Below are 12732 nucleotides of genomic sequence, written 5' to 3'. Positions count from 1 at the left end.
AGAGGTTGACAATCATTTGGTATAGGGTCTCCTGCTTGAGCAGGGGGTTGGACTAGAAATCATTCAAGACCCCTTCCAACCCTGTTATTCTGTGTTCTACATATGGTCATGCAAACCTTGTTACAAGTTTATAATGCACACATTGGTGAGACAACTGGCAACAAATAACAGGCAAACTCCAGTTCTTTCCCCCCCCAATTTAAGATGACCTGTATAGTCCAGGATTAATGCTATTTCAAAAGAGTTCTAAACTCATGTATATAGATCTTAATGGGGTTAGGACAAATGCTTCAAAAAGCACATGCCAGGCATTGCATGGGCAGATGTTTTTGTAATAGCCAGCTCTCCAATAGCCCAAGCATAATCTTTATGGTAGCCTCTGGTGATGTTCCTTTTAGCCACAGATTTAATTAAGCTAACAAACCTGTTGCAGTCCTTAGGGTCTGCTTTAATCCATCTGATGTTAGCATCAGTGTGTTTTGCATAATGATTGTAATTTGCTTTCTGAAATTTCCAATGATGTTTAGCATTGGGGTCTGGAGTTCTGTTCTGTAGATTATAGGTCTATGTTGTCTGTGCAGGAAAACCTGTCTCTGGATTTGAGATGTTGATTTTAAAATGTGCCTCTATCTTTACTATCACCTATAAGACTATTTCTATCCAATTGAATATTCTACTCCCATTCTCATTGCCTTGGTTATATCCCCAAGATTTTTTTGGTGGCTATAGAAATCACCAAGGATTATACTATATCCTGCAGATACCGATAAAACAGAATCTGGCCAGGTGACCATTGGAGGCTTATAAACAATCATGATGATAATATTTTGTAATTCTATGGTTATAGAGCAGACATTCTTATTGGTAGTTTGAATTAATAATTGGGAAAAGGACATTATAACTGTCAACATCTAGTCTACATAAAACAATTGGGCAGCCTCCTTAAATTTATCAAGCTGGGATCCAATACAAACTGAGTTAGAAACAATGCAAATCAAACCAAAATTAAAGGAATTGCTCTCACAGCAGACAAATAGCGTGACCCTTCCTTCCATCTTTTCTTCTGATATAACCTGTAGGATAGCCCTTCTTTTTGCCTTAGCAAACTCTCATAGTTTAGTACTTTGCTCCAAGGGTAGAGATCTCTAATTAGAGACTATAAGTAAAAGCTATCATTAAGGGGAAACAATGTGTATCAACAAATTCACAGATGCATTCTGCTCAGTTAAATGCTTGGACAATAACAAAGCCACTGATGTGGAGGCATTTGGTCTAGTTATTGCTTTGAAACTGGGAAGTGTGTGAACAGACTAAGGGAATTGGAGAGTGTTCAGAAGTAGGGGTTCAAAGCAAAAAACAAAACAAAACAGCCCTTTCAAGTGCTGCCTCCTTTAGGAAATAAGCAGGTTTAGATGAAGACTGTGGAGGCAGAGATAGAAGAGGAAAAGCTTAAATGCAAAAGATTGGCAATCTGTAAAGAAAGAGAAGGATTTGATTGCAAATAAGAACAAGGAAATAAATAGGATGAGTAACATTCCTAGCAGTATTGATAACTTATCATTAGTGTTGGGCGAACCGAACTTGCATAGTTTGGGTCCGTGCAGAACTTCGCGGTGTTCAGCATACTGAAACCGAACCTGGACTTTCTAAAAAGTCCGTGTTCAGGTTCGGCGTTCACTCGAACACTGCGGTGGGCTGGAGGTGGAGGTGGGGAGGGCTGTGACTCAGTGAAGCTGGCTAAGGAACTCTGGGAGTTGAAGTCCAGAAAGTCTTAAAACACAGAACCCGCCCCCTCCCCTTTCCAAAGAGCGCCAGTAACATTCCTAGCAGTATTGATAACTTATCATTAGTGTTGGGCGAACCGAACTGGGCAAACCGAACAGCTAAGGCTGCCCTGGGCAATGGGCGCAACAGGAGGGGAGAGCCGCGGCACCTCCGAGCCCAAAATACCCGCCCCGGTGCACGCAGCAGCTCCCCTGCCTTGGATGCCCTCTGCTTGGGCTTTGTTTCCCACCCCCCCTCCAGCAAGAAGGTGGGCTGCCCGGGGTTGATGGGATTTTCCTGCCTCAGGAATGGCGCTGAAAGCAAAAGGAGGTGGGGAATCCCATTTGCTTGCTGCCCACACTGGGATTCTAGGGGCAGGGCTTTGACATCACGAAGACTCCTTCCTGGCCCATGGCTTTATTTCCTCCTTAACTCCCCTATTTCGGCCCCAGCCAGGAAGGAGTCTCTGTGACGTCAAAGCCCTGCCCCCGGAATCCCAGCATGGGCAGTAAGCAAATGGGATTCCCCACCTCCTTTTGCTTGCAGCGCCATTCCCAAGGCGGGGAAATTTTGGGCTCGGAGGCGGCGCGGCTCTCCCCCCCGTTCCGCCCATTGCCCAGGGCAGCCTTAGCTCACCCCGGTGCTCTTTGGAGTTTTATCTGGCATGCATGACATCTAGGTTGCATGACATCTCCCCATCTCCCAGTTTGTGGGGAAAATGTCTTCCACAGAACTGGTCTCTGGTGCCAGAAAGTTTGGGGATGTAGGAGATCATTCACTGCAGGCATCCATAAGGTGCAAATGATGACATATGCATCATGGCATGACTTATGGGCGGGTGTCAGATGTAATGCCAGTATTACATAATTGTGTCATTTGTATGATAAACGCATGAAGCACATATAATTATTTTAAATATCATTGTGGTTGTTGTAAATGTCACTGTCACCAGTTATATTTTATGGACATCTTTGTCTATTCTTGGTATGGGACTTGAGAACCTATAGTTTCACACCACAATCCTAATCACAAGAACCCTTACTTCCTTCTTCGTTTTAGTGTTTCCTGGGAATCCGTTGTTTTGACTGATATAATCTGAATTTATGGGCATCTCAGAAATGCATTTGCTTCCTGTTGGGATAATAAGACTGATGAATCAAACAAAAAAATAGATGTCCCTGTTGTGGGTGATTTCTCACTAATGATTCTTAGTTGAATGCAGCTCTTGCTGCAGCAAGAGAAAGCATTGCTTGAATAATAATGCTTGCCGTGACTTCTTTGTCCTCTTCTGTGTTTGCTGCTGGTTAATGTTCTGTGGTACAAACAGAGCAAGATAAGAGAGCTTAATTAAAGCCCAGAGATAAGACAAGACAATATTAAAAAGTGCTAAAATGGGACTGCCAAGTCTTTCTCATGATACTGTCAATAATTAATGCAGGCCAATCTGTGGGAAATATTTTTTTAACCTTCCTCCCCATTCATTATTAGTACTGACATTGGAAAAGGAAGCATCATTTAATTAGATGATGACAGAAGGAAGAAAACAGGTAGAAAGTAGCAGTACTAGACCGATCTCCTCCATTCTGAAATATAAAAGAGCAGATGTACTAGCAAAAAAAATATGCCCAAATTTGCCCTAACAGTTGAGCACTGCCTCAGTTATCAATGGTAAATGGTCCATGTCTATATAACTTTACTGCATGGTTTTAAGAGCAATGATTGGTAGATTCCTCTGGCTTTATTTCCCTTCCCATTCAGGTCATTGGCTGGGGAGAAAGCTCATCATCGGTCACTGTCCTTAAAGGATAATGAAGGGTGCTTGGGCAAGTGACAGGGACTGAGGCTTCAGCTATCTTTCAGAAGGGCTGAGTGATGAGTTGCTATGTGAATATACGTAATGTTGGTAACCTGTCTTTCTGGCTTTTCCTGAACATGCAACCACAGATTTTTTGCAAGAATGGTAAATTTGTGTTTAAAAATGGAGAAAAGGTGCAGTGATAAAGAGCTCGAATAGCGTATCAAGAAAACATCATCTCACTTAACCCTGCACTGCCATTCATCTGGTAGCCAGGTTATTTTAAGACTTCGCTTTGGCCTTTATTTCACCCAGACTACAAATGGAGTGGGAAGCAGTTTTGTTGCATTCACCTTAGCTTCTAAATATACACTTTAAAAAATTAATGCATTTAACATTTCTGAATCTTATATGTATAGCCTCAGCAAGCAAGGGTGGAATAATTCCACAGAATAGAATAGAATTTTATGGGCCAAGTATGATTGGACGCACAAGGAATTTGTCTTGGTGCAGATGCTTTCAGCGTACATAAAATAAAAAGATACATTTGTCAAGAATCATGTGGTACAACACTTAATGATTGTCATAGGGGTCAAATAAGCAATGAAGAAACAATCAATATTAATAAAAATCTTAGGATACAATCAACAAGTTACAGTCATACAGTCCTAAGTGGGAGGAAAAGGACGATAGGAATGATGAGAAAAACTACTAGAATAGAAGTGCAGATTTAGTAGAAAGTCTGACAGTATTGAGGGAATTATTTGTTTAGTAGAGTGATGGTGTTCGGGAAAAAAACTGTTCTTGTGTCTAGTTGTCTTGGTGTGCAGTGCTCTGTAGCGACGTTTTGAGGGTAGGAGTTGAAACAGTTTATGTCCAGGATGCGAGGGGTCAGTAAATATTTTCCCCGCCCTCTTTTTGACTCATGCAGTATACAGGTCCTCAATGGAAGGCAGGTTGGCAGTAATTGTTTTTTCTGCAGTTCATAAATATTACCAACTGACACTTCCCAATCCAACTTGTTGCATAAGAGTATCTTTGTTATTCAAAATTTTATTAAAATTATAATATGAATTTTAGAAATAGGTTGTAAGTTTTGCAAATCTGGGATATTTTCTTTAGCTAGGGATTCATGCTTAGACCTCTACTGAATCTGAGCTTACATTAATTTTTAGTCAAGATTTCTGTAATGTTTTCATTTAGATATATAGCAGAACCTCTGATCATGAATGTTTCTGACCATGACCAAATCGGGTTCTGACCAAAAAATCCACTTTTTTTTTTTTTTGCGGCTGATTTCCTTCTGTGCCATTTTTTTTTTTTTGGTAAGCACCAAATTTCCAAAATTACGGTTGGATCATGACCAAATTGGGTTGCAACCAAAGTTATGGAATGAATTATAATCATGACCAGAGGTTCTACTGTAGTGGGAACTACAAGTCCTACAATTTCATCCTAGCTTGGAGAATAAAACCATGCAAGAAGTGTTTTCATGTCAATACTGCGATTGGGCTGGAGATCTAATTATCATTGTCAAAAGCAAGCTGTACCCCCTCTGCCCTGTCTATCTCATACAGTTGTTAGTAATGATATTATGCTGTTACCTTCTGTCACTCTGTTTCACAGGGAATGTCTTACTTGCATTCAAGCAAAACAGAGGTCCATGGGCGCCTGAAATCCACAAATTGTGTTGTTGATAAACGCATGGTTGTGAAAATCACTGATTTTGGCTGCAATTCGATTCTGCAATCTAAAAAAGGTACTTAAGGGATATGGAAGAAACCATTCATTCACTCTCTTTTAAAAAAAACCCAACCCATGTCTTGGGAATGAGAACATAGGAATCAAATAATTGGTCCATCTAATTCACCAATACTGACACAAAATGGCAGTTAATTTGCTTTTTCCATCTTTATGCAGAGATGCCAAAGCTTGTAATATACAGTACTAGAATCCATATACAGTGGTACTTCTACTTACAAACTTAATTCGTTCCATGACCAGGTTCTTAAGTAGAAAAGTTTGTAAGAAGAAGCAATTTTCCCCATAGGAATCAATGTAAAAGCAAATAATGTGTGATTGGGGAAACCACAGGGAGGGTGGAGGCCCTGTTTCCTCCCAGGAGATTCCTAGAGAGGCCCCATGGAGGCTTCTCCCCACCTTTTCTGGCCCTGTTTCCTCCCAGGAGATTCCTAAAGAGGCCCCATGGAAGCTTCTCCCTGACTTTTCTGGTTATAGTTTTGGAGGCTCGGGTTTGTAAGTGGAAAATGGTTCTTGAGAAGAGGCAAAAAAATCTTGAACACCCGGTTCTTATCTAAAAAAGTTCATAAGTAGAGGCGTTTGTAGGTAGAGGAACCCACTGTATAAAGGATATATCTGGCCATGAAGTCATGGCCCTTCATGACCACACCGTATACAATAGGAGCAAGCATATTTTGTAGTAGATAATGCACTACTTTTACCAACCTTTTGGTTTTTAAGGCAAAGAGGACAGTATGATGACAGTTATATTGCTAGGAATGCTGCCTTTGTAATCAATCAGATCTAGAAAATATAATGATGATGCAGGTGATGCCACTGAGACAGTTATCAGTAATAGGTTTCTTTAATGATTATATGTGATTAAATCAGATTTTACACTATTTTTTTTTACCCTGACATAGCAAAGCAAAATATTTAGTGAAACATCACATCACCCACCTTTCTTTTAATTGCATCCATATGAACTGACTAATATAATAAGAGACTTGAGGGTCCACTTCTTAGTTACATCCATCTGTCCTTAAACTGATCTTGATAACCTTTTTCTGTTTCAATAATGTATTAGATAAGTTATAACTCCCTTCCTCTCAATGAGGAGAAGAGGGACTTTGTTATGTTTTTCTAATTGCTACAAATACCAGGTAGTTAGAACACTTTTGTCTGGCAGCCTCTCCCTTAGGGAAAGTTAGTTTAGTTAGTTTCATGGAAAGTAGACCAATTATGTTTCTTAAACTGTTGTAATCCTTTGAGAGATCTTTGATCTATTGTAGACCAATCTGAATATTTCAGCAAATAAAATGACTAAGCACAATACCTTAAAGACAGTCTTAACCTCAACTAATGAGCATTGCCTCCTGTTGCACACACAAAATTGGGAATTGGATTTGGCCTTCACATGATTTGATTTGTAGAAAATCTGTAAGGATTCTTCTGTTTTCCTTCTTCCCTTCTGGGAAGAAGCTGTGTGATAGCTGAGGCGGAAGTCCAGATTCAACCACAGGTTTGTTCCATACAGTATCAACCTTGTGATCTCTCAAGCTTCCTCTTTCTGATATGTATTCCAGATGGCTAGTGATTAATATTTATATGTATTTATATGCTAGGGAACGTGCAATTTTGAGAACAGGCAACAGAATTTCATTTTTAATGTGCGCCAGTGTGCCCACAAACAACAACAATAAAGGTTATCTTCTTCTGTTTCACAGGCTTTCATAATGGAATGCTTTCAATGGGGACTAGAAATTTTTAATTTTTTATAACCCATTTGAAAATTTTGTTAGGCACTTGAGTGCCTGTTTAAGCAGAAAGTTGGTGTAATCAAACGAATAAAACAAATTATTGAATAGATTAAATATATACCAATAAATAAGTAAATAAATTATTTGTACTTGACCCACTTTCAGAATGTAAGAACAGTTTTACTAGTTCTGACCAAAGACTTCTGTAATTTAATTTTTAGGTCTCATAGACACATGTCTTGAGCAACTTGTATGCAGAATCTAAAAGTCCCTAACAGAATTCTCTAATGTTAGCTCACTATCTCTGATATTGACTGTCAGGATGACTGTCTACTGACATCTTTATATTCCACACAAAAAAACCACTTTTGATAATAATAATAATAATAATAATAATAATAATAATAATAATAATAATATATTAGATTTGTATACCGCCCCTTTCCGATCATAATAAAACAATCCATAGAATCAATGGAAGCCAAACAATATGATAATAGATTACATTCTCAGATGCCTGTCTGTCCACTCATATCTACAAACATGATTTCCTTCTGTAAATCAGATCTCTGGACTGCTCCTGAACACCTCCGTTGTGGTGATGAATCGCAGAAAGGTGATGTGTATAGCTATGGAATTATAGCTCAAGAGATTATTCTGCGCAAAGAGACTTTCTACACTAACCATTGTCGGAATTCTAAAGGTAAACACGGAGCATAAAGAGAGGCGCGTCTACATGTTTACACCCAGATTCCCAGCAATAGAAATAGAAAAATTCAAACACATAATCCAGAGAGAATAAATGTTATAATAATGAACTGAAATGTAACAAAAAGTAAAAAGAACCACAAAAAATTCATAGTTCATTTAGTAATTATAATTAATTCAATTAATTCAATCTTAATTAAATTGAGACCATGTAGAAATATATTGCTTCATTATCTCATTTTTAAAACGTAAAAACATATTAAAAAGAGAGATTGTATACCCAAAACCAGTTGTTAATATTGGGAAGATGTTTTCCTCATTTGCATAAGATTATCTTTTTTGCCAGGCCCTATGCTACGTCAAAACTTTCTGAAATGACACATTCTATGTTTTAGTAATATTGTTCAATGTCATATTTATGTCTTTAATTCTATTATTTCCCTCCCCCCCCCCGAAAAAAAAATTGCTATAATTTGAAATCAAAACAAAGCTATAGCTGGATAAGGTCAAACTATATCAATTAAAGATTTCATGCAAGGCTAGCACAAAAAATAAATTATCTCTTTTTAAATATTCTTTGAGGAATCCAACAAATACAAAATAATATTTCCTGATGAATTAATTGCAGTCATAAATCATCAGTACATTTTCTATTTCTTAAGCCCTGGAGTTCCCAAGATTGGATATTTCAGTTCTTTATTTCATAGTTGGCTGTTACAAACAGATATGAACTATAAACTGTAAAGTATAAACTATGAATATAATTCATAGGTAAACAGATATGAACTTTCAGCCTGCTTTTTCATGTCAAATTGGATTGCTGATTTCAGTTCAAGCACTGAACCTGCTAAGAATTCTAAGCTTGCAAGTATCTCTGAGGCTGCTAAGGGATCTGGCCCACATTGTTTAGTTAGTACAGGTTTCACCTTTATATTCTGACTAGTAGAAGTTATAGGTAAATAATATTCATACACTCTTTAGAAGAACCACTATAAATCAACTCATTACCGGACTCCATAGTGTCATCCCCAAACCCCCAACACTTTACCCTTGGATTATCCATGGTTGACCTATCCAGATTCCTAAGAGGTCAGTAAGGGGCAAGTACAAGTGCACTAGAGTGCCTTCCGTCCCCTGTCCTATTGCTCTCCTATATCTCCTATACCTTTCTTCTATTCCTATATCTCTTCTTCTATTCTTTCATTGATATGTTCTATTACTATATCTTCTTTTCTATTATTTCTTAGATATATTTTACTATGAGTATATCCTCTATAACTTTCATCATGTATTTTACTATGTATATACTGTACCCACTAAAACCCTAATTGTGTATTGGACAAAATAAATAAATAAAAATAAATAAACTTCTTTGGCCTGTGCATTTAGTAAAACATCTCTCTTTTGATCTGGGATCAAAACATTAAGTACTTGCCTATTAATAGCCAAAAAAAGGGTCTGACAATTTTCAAAGGCCTGGAATGAAGATCCCTGTTTAATATATCTAGATATTTCTCCTTTAACAAGTTTCTGAATTTGCTTATTTCCCCCCCCCCCCCACCTCCCAATTCCCAATAATTGGAGCATATTGTTGGTCAGCATTGTTGAATGCATGTTTCTACTTATTCCAGCAGGAAACTCTGAAATAAATCATTCCCCTCCTGTTCTCCACTGTTTCCCTGGCTGCTCTTATTCTTTCTGGGTGCTTAAGAAAACACAAGAGATAACAATACATTACCCATTTCCTTTGTGTAGTTTCTTCTGGCAAACTGATGTGGGTGTATGCCCCCCCAAAACATGAAGAAGTAGTAACACTACAAAGGGGAGGGAGCTTAATGGCTGCATTTTGCCTAAACATCCTCCAGAGCAATTTAATATTCATAACAAGAATCACCCAATGTTTTTCATTTACATTGACCTTGATTCTCTTGGAATCTAGAACTTTGAAGGATACACGGTTAGGAACAATTGAAATTTAATAATACAATGTTTGATGTTTTGTCAGTATATTTTAACATTTAAAAAAGTTTTGAAAGCATGTCTGTAAGTACCAAAGCTTTTTTTAAATACGGAACATTTCTTTCATAGTCATCTCCCATTTTATCCCATTTATTTTTACTGCGTATTTCGCAAATACAACATATTAAAAACCTGCAATGATGAAGCATCTACAGAGCCATCCAACTGATATATAGGGAAAATTTCTGGTTCTAAAGGAATTCACTAGATATGTCACTTGCTTGTGTAAGCCAAGGCATACTATTTTAAATGTCGAATAACTCATTACAGGAAATTTATAACTGGGACTTCCAACTTTTAGCTTTTATTTCAGTGCATCTGGAGAGTAGGGAAAAGTTGATTTATAACAGCCAACATCATGCTGTTTTTTTATTGCTATACATTGTTCCCTCGATTTTCGTGGGGGATGCGTTCCGAGACCACCCGCAAAAGTCGAATTTCCACGAAGTAGAGATGCGGAAGTAAATACATCATTTTTGGCTATGGACAGTATCACAAACCTTCCCTTAACACTTTAAACCCCTAAATTACCATTTCCCATTCCCTTAACAACCATTTATTCACCATTATTACTGGTACTCACCATTGAATAAGACACTTAGTGATCCTGATATTTATAAACATAATTATTTATTAACAATAATTTTTTTTGTTATTTATTTTCAAAAATTATTAGTTTGGCGATGGTGTATGATGTCATTGGGCGGGAAAAACCGTGGTATGGAAAAAACCACGAAGTATTTTTTAATTAATATTTTTTGAAAAAACGTGGTATAGGCTATTCGCGAAGTTCGAACCCGCGAAAATCGAGGGAACACTGTATATACTGTATGTAGTAACAATACGCATCAATTGTTCTTGATTCCTCTGTTTTACCCTAGAAGGAATTTTATTCTAGCATACCTCACAAACAGAAAAATCACAGTCTATAGGTTTTTATCAAAGAATGAACAGGTTTTATTCAGAGCTAGGTTTGAGTCTATCTTTATATATAAAATATTTCCTTGGTGGTTTCTGTTTACCAACAACAGTTCTGTTCTCATGCTCTTACTCTGTTGTATCCTCCAAATGTGTTAGATTTCAAATCCCATTATTTCCAGAGAGGATGAGATTAAAGGAAGTTTCCCCAGGTTGGCCAAGCATATGCATTGTCTTTTTTTATGAACTTATATATTGCACATTTTCTCTCCCACTACAGAAAAACTTTATAGAGTAGAAAGCAGCAAAGAAGAACGACCATTCCGGCCAGATCTTTTATTGGAGACAGTAGGAGAAGGAGAGAAAGATGTACGTTCTAACTGAAACAGGAGGTTTTGATAGATTGAAGTATATGCACGTCAGCTGAAATTAGAAAATTTGACAGTGTTGTGGGTCCAGTGTTTTTTAAACTTCATCATATAATGGGCTTCTGTTAACAACTTCATGGAGATCTGCCAAAAGTAATTAACTTTTCTCCAAGTGTAATTCTTATCTTAGTTGATTACCACTGTTAGAATGTAGGTTGTGCCAAATTCCTACATAGCAGCTGGAATTTAAAGTGCAAAAAAGGGCAGTTAAAATGATATTTTACACACCTCAACAAACATGAAAGCAAGCCGTTATATTTGTCTTATCATATTTCTTTTAAGAAATGATTTTTAACCTTGGTGCTTCATTGGGAAAACAGACCTAGTAATCATTTCCTTTAGGGAGGTAAGAACAATTGGGATAGTTATGCTATGAGATCTGGGCTATAAAGCCTGAAAGTTAAAATCCAGCCAATGATATGTTGGCCTATAAGAGAGCTGGTTACCCAATTGAAAGAACACAATCTATGTTTCAGTATCAAACCAAAGGAGGCTTAATACAGTGTGCAAATTCTTCTACAATATCTTTTATTTCAACCCTCATAATACAACTCATATGTTGACTAGTGTGTTGTAGTGGTTAAAATGTTGAACTAAGCATCGGGAGATCCAGGTTCAGTCTAGCCTTAACAATGAAAACTCACAGTGTGATGTTAAACCAACCACTTTCTCTCACCCCCAGGTTAACTTGCAAAATTATAGGAAAACATTGGAACAATGCATTTTATAGTGTCTAAAGATCCAGGAGGAAACGCAGGCTAGGTTAAAATATATTACCATGACTGCTTAACTAATTATTCAGTTTTGCAAAGAAAAAGAGTTGGAACTTGAGATACTGGTTAATATTTGACACAATACTTGTGTGTCAAGGAACTGGAAATTGGATGGGAAATGGATAAACCTTATCTGAAGGGAAAATGCCATTTTGATATTTTTATCACAGAACCCAAAATAGATTAGCTAACCTTGGTTTGGATTATGCATTGCCAGATATATCTTCTAGTGAAAAGCTGCTGGGAAGAAGATCCAGAAAAGAGGCCAGATTTTAAGAAAATTGAAACTACTCTAGGTAGGATATTTAGGTAAGAAACTAATATACATTAAAGCAAGGTTTTATATAGTAATATGGCAAAATGTACAGGACATGGGCAAAAGTAAATGATAATGCATTATTTGATTTTTTTAAATGTCCACATATGAAAAAGAGAATGTGTAGATGTGAATAAAAGGAAGAGAAAACAAGTAAAATAACATGGTTATTTACTATAAAGGCTAGGAATGCAAAAATCTCTGTTGGATCATATAGGTCAGTGATGGCGAACCTATGGCACGGGTGCCACAGGTGGCACGCGGAGCCATATCTGCTGGCACTCTAGCTGTCGCCCTAGATCAGCTCCAATGTGCATGTGTGTACAGGCCAGCTGATTTTTGGCTTGTATAGAGGCTCTGGGAGGACGTTCTTGGCTTCCAGAAAGCCTCTGGGGGGATGGGGGAAGGTATCTTTACCTTCCCTCAGCTCCAGGGAAGCCTTTGCAGCCTGGGGAGGGTGAAACACGAGCCTACTGGGCCCACCAGAAGTTGGAAAACAGGCTATTTCCGG

General features: G+C 37.7%; 1 protein-coding gene across 1 annotated transcript in view; it reads left to right on the top strand.

Moving 5' to 3' along the window:
- Positions 1-12732, top strand: part of GUCY2C (guanylate cyclase 2C) — a 100232-nt gene that overhangs the window by 71129 nt on the left and 16371 nt on the right. The window contains exons 16-19 of the mRNA XM_070754958.1: positions 5186-5318; positions 7625-7762; positions 10985-11073; positions 12123-12214. Of these exons, the coding sequence (XP_070611059.1) occupies positions 5186-5318; positions 7625-7762; positions 10985-11073; positions 12123-12214 (452 nt within the window). The remainder of the gene's footprint in view (positions 1-5185; positions 5319-7624; positions 7763-10984; positions 11074-12122; positions 12215-12732) is intronic.

The sequence above is a fragment of the Erythrolamprus reginae genome, chromosome 6 (assembly GCF_031021105.1).
Source record: "Erythrolamprus reginae isolate rEryReg1 chromosome 6, rEryReg1.hap1, whole genome shotgun sequence".
NCBI lineage: Eukaryota > Metazoa > Chordata > Lepidosauria > Squamata > Dipsadidae > Erythrolamprus > Erythrolamprus reginae.
The sequence above is the reverse complement of the archived record's forward strand: the minus strand, read 5'-3'. Positions and strand labels throughout refer to the sequence as shown.